This window comes from Lepisosteus oculatus, chromosome 4 (assembly GCF_040954835.1).
Source record: "Lepisosteus oculatus isolate fLepOcu1 chromosome 4, fLepOcu1.hap2, whole genome shotgun sequence".
Taxonomy (NCBI): Eukaryota; Metazoa; Chordata; class Actinopteri; order Semionotiformes; family Lepisosteidae; genus Lepisosteus; species Lepisosteus oculatus.
In genome coordinates, this window is record NC_090699.1 from 30,683,311 (window position 1) to 30,689,587 (window position 6,277).

At 44.3% G+C, this 6,277-nt stretch overlaps 1 protein-coding gene across 2 annotated transcripts; it reads right to left on the reverse strand.

Moving 5' to 3' along the window:
- Nucleotides 1-210: 210 nt before the first annotated feature.
- On the reverse strand, nucleotides 211-6,028 carry st3gal7 (ST3 beta-galactoside alpha-2,3-sialyltransferase 7). Of its 2 annotated transcripts, none has more exons than XM_006630564.3 (6): nucleotides 5,905-6,028; nucleotides 4,688-4,814; nucleotides 4,015-4,346; nucleotides 3,372-3,558; nucleotides 2,809-2,967; nucleotides 211-2,157 (listed from the first exon to the last, which is right to left on the reverse strand). In XM_006630564.3, the coding sequence occupies exons 1-6, from the start codon at nucleotides 5,970-5,972 to the stop codon at nucleotides 1,918-1,920; spliced, it is 1,113 nt and encodes a 370-aa protein (XP_006630627.2). In that variant the 5' UTR covers nucleotides 5,973-6,028; the 3' UTR covers nucleotides 211-1,917.
- Nucleotides 6,029-6,277: the final 249 nt, after the last annotated feature.

Sequence of the window (6,277 nt, forward strand, 5' to 3'; positions counted from 1 at the left end):
CATCTTGCCCACACATCTCCCCTGAGGCCTCCTGCCTACCCTCCCCTCCCTTTCACTGCATCTCCTTGTCCACAGAGCGTCCACTGAGAGACGCCGCTGGCTTCAGAGCTCGGACACTGGCCTTGCTGGTGGCTCTGTGGAGGTGAAACAACGTCAGTCCTTGTAGAGTCTGCAGTTCTCCGTAATCTTCAAACAAGAGCGCAGTATTCATCACAGTCTTTCTGTCAATTTTTCCAGCTCCTTTGTTTCCATGTTCGCAGTAACTAACACGCAGTAGTGTAGCTGCACCCATTTATAAACACGATGCTTTCACATTCCATTTTCACTAAATAAAATCATTGGAGGATGCCTGAGGTTCTTCTCTTAACCATACAGTCAGATTGCACTACTGTACTTCTTAGTTTTGGAAATTGCTCTAGTCCATCTGCATTTTTCTGTTATTCTGACTTTTTCAACAATGTGAAGTACTGTAATATATAAAATAAAATTCAATTATGAGGATTTATTGTAGCAAATTCTTGAGACCACTTTTTAATATTTGTAAACATGGTACAGGTATAAAAATTGAGTTGGGCTGAATAGGCAGATCACTATATAGGTCTGGGTGACAGCACATGCTACATGTACATAAGAGTGGATGCAAATGAAGGCTCATTTTAATGCATTTGGTCATATTTTATACTGTCTGAGAATCTCATCCATCTGTTTCTTGAAGGAGTCAGGATATCGGCCTCAACCGATACTCCCACAACCCTTTGTAGATCAGGGTGAAGAAATGCTTTGTGTTCTTGGTTTTAAATACACTTCCACGTATTTTCCAGTTCTGTCCTTTGGTTTGTGTTTCACTGTTCATTGTGATGAGGTCCGCTGGACTGACGCTGTCCAATGCCTTGGAAGATTTGGAACACTTGGAACAGATCCCCTCGTGATCTTTTCTTTCCAAGACCAAAAGGTTCAAAAGGACAATCTTTTACGTCCCAGCATGCATATGTGCTCTGGACTGACCCTTAAAACGGGCATTTTTAACTTTTAAGAAACCTTTCAGTATGGAGAGAAAGATGTCATGTTGAACGCATGTCAAAAGCAGTATCAGGAGTCATACTATCTGGAGGGGTGGAGAATACTATTGTGTTTTCCTTAGGAGGAAGAGGGGGTTTCTGTACAGGATATACAGTTAGCTCTTTCCGTAGCGAAATATAAACTTTAAACTGAAGCATGGTGAAAGGTCACCTGCACCGTCGCTCTGCTGACTGGAAACAGTGAGACATTTCCCCTAGCCTGGTCTCTCACCTTTGTTTTTTTCAAGGATGAGTTGTTTTCAGTGCTGAAGTCCATTTCTCGATCAAGATTAATAGCCATTTACTCAAGGTAAATGTAGTTTAATATCTGTATATCCTTGGACTTGTCCTCCTGCTGCCTTTCTGTATACAGGAGTGAGACATTAACAGTTTTCAGGTCACTGAGCAGCTGGTGCAGTTTCCTTCCAGACTCGTCTTTAAGATCAGCACTGCACGTTCTGCATTAAGGGTGGGTTTGTGTTTTAGATTTTTTTTAGGAGTACTAAACTGGAGAAGGCTATTATCTCTGCAGTGTACTTGGCTTGGTCTGTGGAAGCTCCTTTAAAGAGAGTACCAGAGTCATGGAAGGTAATAACAAGCACTTGGCTTCCTTTTCTACTTGAAATCATGTGTAAGCAAGATTGCTTCTTCACCTTTCCTCAATAGTTTCATCTTGATTCTTCATTAAAAATGTGGAGTTAGCTGACAGTTTTTTCGGGGTGATAGTTTTTTCTCCATTTAAAGGCTTGACGAACGTCAAGTTGTTCCTCGGTCAACGTAAACTGGCAAGCCTGCAGAAGCCAGACTTCATAAACCTGTCGTAATGTGGAATAACGTGTCTGGTTGGTTCCGCGTGCTGTCAGGTCAGGCCCCCAGTGAGGTCATTCAACACTGTGGCTCCCACCAGCTCCCTCAGAAACGTTTTCTCCATGCTTACGTCGTGCACAACCTGGACCTTAATGGCGTCCATGTGCAAGGACTCGTAGTAGTGCAGTGGGGTGTCGGAGTGCTGAAGGTCATATCCAAATCCTGCCAGGCTGACCTCGTCACACAGCTGCAGCGCCATGACAACAGCACTTGCCCCAAGGGTGGGCACCATCTACCGAAGAGAGAAGACAGGCACAGGTGGTGACTAATATCCTTCATCACTTTCACTACTTCACACAGAGCTGAAGGGCCATTTCACTGTATGTGTTTCATAGCACATTTCATTGAGGAACGTGAAGGCACATATAACCTTCATGTTTTACAATGAAATGTGCTAAATGGGCCAGATGGCCTCCCGTTGTTCATATAGTAACTTTTTTTATGTTCGTATGCTAACAGTCATTAGGCACCCAAGTATGAAAAACACAAAACTTAAGGGAGAATAAAATGATTAATTGTTTTCTGGTTAGATCGAGAGAGATGACTATTTCTGTCCTGGATCATTTAGCTACAGTATTCATAATTAAAGTAACTGTGAGTGACCATTCAGACAGCCTCCATTGTACGCTTTAAGAATTCAACTGTAAAAATCAAGTGCATGTTGATATCCATTCATACAAAATATTTGATCATTTTGGTTTGTCTAGAATGAACTCTCCTGCATGTTCTTAGAAATATCCAATAACTGCCAGACCCCAAAAATAGAAAAGTAATCAGTAATGAATATATATACCCATAAGATCAGTCTTATTTAGATGGCAGCTTGCATCCAAGGACCACAAGTGCGTGCAAGAAAGATAGAGATCAGAAGGAGCGACGGCACCTTGGAATGACTGCCCTGGTGGCCTGGGGCCTCAGAGAGCCCCAGCAGCACCTCGCGTGTCTCGCGGATTATCTCGGGGTTCAGGATCCTGAAGTTCTCAGGGCGGAGGGGTATGGAGTCCACCACTTCCTGCCAGAACCACAGCCTGGTCCACCAGCCCTGCGCAGACACAGACAATCCTCCTAGCACACAGACCGACTGAGTAACGATACCGGTTATTTAATGAAAACAAGCTGATACATGTGATGGGTGTAATTCTAACCTTCCCAGAATTCAGAGCAGCTCCCTGGACATCGGAGAAGCCACAAGGCCTGACCTCCTGCTGTGGGCTAGTTCTACGCTGGCCGTGGTGTTACTGTGCCTTCTGCAGCAGGCTCTGAGACACTGAGCCCTGCTCCACACACAAACCCAAATGAAATGGATTTGAGGAATTACCTTGCCCAAAAATATGATGCAAGGGATCAGCTACAGCCTGTCATGGCCACAGCTGTGAGATCAGTATATGCACATCTAAAAGTAAGATATATGAACGAATCAGAAGCTGAAAAGGGCACTGGACTCACCAGGGGCTTCTGCGCCACCACCCCAGTGAGCCAGTCCAGGTCCGAGCTCTTGAATACAGCCAAGGCCACCAGGGAGGTGTTGGTGTACTCTCTGGGAGAGTGTGGGGCCCCTTCAGGGTATGTCAGACGGATGGTTGTTCGGGAACCAGCATCTCTCTCAAAACCAGACACCGGAGCGCTGTTCATCCTGACAACAGCGGATGGGAAAACCTTTAGTTGTTTCAAAGTATATTGCAAGCTGACCTTTCCTCGACCTCTTGAACGCAGTCTCTAACCATGCAATGGAATGATTTTTAAGCCTTCAGAATAACCCATGTAATACTTAAAAGGTCCTTTTTCATTTCTTACCACACAACAGAAGATGAGATATTTGACATTCTTCACAAACGATTATAACACGTACGTCATGTTAAAGTAGAGACAACGGCCAAGTCAATTTAGAAAAACTGAACCTCACTGGAAGTTTAAAATCTGATACTCTTGGGGAGAACAGCGAAAGCAGGGTAACTGACGAGAAACTATTGCTGTCTGCGCAATATTTCGTCGTAACCAACACTGACGTCTTGTTGCGAGTACCCTGGAAGACCCCCATCCTCCAAAAACCAAGACCCCCTGTGTTCGATAGCAGAAGGGAGGCACCCACCTGATGATGACGTCATGCTGATCGATGTGGTCCCCGAGGCGGCTCCCCAGCAGAATGCCCCCGCTGCCCACCACCACACAGCGCCTGCAGCCGCCCGCCGCCAGCGAGGGGGCCAGCCCGCTCTGGGGCAGGCTCCTGAGGGCTGCGGCCGCCCGCTCCTCGCTGCCCCGCAGGCCCAGGGGAGGGGACAGCCTCTGCTCGCCCCCCACGTCCCGCAGGAACACCGGGACCGCCAGGGGCAGCCGGCCCGGGTACACGGCCCTCAGGCGCTCTCGGCTCCAGCCGGGGCGGCAGGCTCTGGACAGCAGGCCGGCCGAGCGGTTCAGCAACCCCTGGATGAAGGACACCAGGCGTGTGCTTCACTGTCTCTTCGGGACATGAATAAACTACCGGCGTCACTCGTGCCAGCAGACGACTGCATATCCTACAGCTCTGTCGTGCTCTTAACCCAGAGAAACTGAGCAGTAAACATGACTCATGCTACTGCTGAAGGCGCATGAAGAACTATTTACTGCCTTCTGTCTCTGATTCAGTGTAGGTTTCTCCTTTACTAGTGAAGGTTTGCATTCATTCGCTCTGCCCGTGATGAAAGCCAGACTGGACTCTGTTAAACCAGGCAGGGCAGCATTGAGAGCGCGTCTGATCTCTGTCCGTGCCGTGTGCGGTACTGTACCTCCTCTCGCCTCTGTGCCAAGCCGTCCTGTCTCCAGGCTTTGGCTTCCCTGGGGAAGTAGGCCGGATAGAGCACAGCTGTGTAGCACCCACACAGGAGCAGCAGACTGACAGCCAGGTTCTTCTTCCTAACGCAGTGGCAGAGGTCAATGTTCAACTCACAGACGTGGGGCTGTAAAACATTAGCTCATAGCAGAGGTGGTTGATTCACGGGCTGCAGTGAAAATGGTATTTTTTTCCAACTACACCTGACTGATCGTCTGCTAACTGACATTTTTAAATGGAGTGTGTACAAATATGTTTCACTGTGATTTTAGTTCCCACTGACAAAGAAAATACTCTGTTGTCTCTCAGCTGAAAGCACAACAGAGCCAATATGTCCTGCAGAACCGACGGCTCCACACGCTCCCATTTGTTTTGCTATGAATGCGTCATTACCCTTTATTTTTTTATATTATTAAGTGCACATGCATGTGCTGTATGTCCTACTCACGTATTATTACACCGATTTCCAGGAGTTTGAACTACAGTGTGAACAAATGGTAAATAAGGGTTAAATAATGAAAAGGCGGTAAAATTAGAAAAAAATAATATACAATAAGCTTATCGACCAGAAAATACAAGTTATTATATTTTAGTGATGCTTTTAAAAACAGTTTTAATAATACAGTACATGTGGAAAATGCAAGCGTAAACGAACTTTCGTCGTCGTGAAAACTAGTATAATATTTTCAAAATCAATTTGATTTTTTAAATTGTTACATATGATGAGGTGTTACATATAATAGTAAACTTGTCAGATGCTACGGAACCGTTTTTCAGAATTCCTTGTATTATTCTATTATTAAGTCTGCTATAATTTTATTATTATTGTACCATTTGTGGTTTTTATACTATGCGCTACCGGAAACCCCTTTTTTTAATTTCAATTGTCTTATTTTTGTATACGTAAAGTTCCAAAATCATTTTAGTTATATCTTTCTATTTTGTAAGATGTATTCTTTGAGATACGTAACGTACCGTAGGCCTATATTAGATAATAGGCTGTTTTCTTTTTAATAGCCAATAGCCGTTATTCCACTGTATCGTTGTTATAATCAGATATTATGGTAATTGTGATTCAGAGATTTAAGAATTTTTTAATTAAAAAAAGAATTTATAAAACATACTGTACGAGTAGTTTAAGACAATCGGTAAAATTAGCTTTAAGTTACTCACCGACTCAGGAAGAATTCTCTCTGTTCTCTCCCATTGGGTCTGTGAACCCCCTTCTCTGAATCGTCCATCTCCTACAAAATCTCTATACTATCCTGCAGTATCAGTGTTCTTCCACGTACAGGTGTTTTTCATATGTGTTCTCGCATTGAACAAAATGTTTTATTTATTTTGTAGAACATAAATGAATTAGAGGGTGTCCCTAAACCCCCCCAAAAAAATTATCGTTGATTTTTTGCTTAACAACGTTCGTGGCAGTCTTAATTGCAGAAAACGCAGACCTTATAAGCAAGACAGAAGAGCAAAATTTTGTAATATTAGTCTCCTTCACATAACTTTTTCCGTCGTTTGTTTCAGAAACGTTTCGTTTCGCATT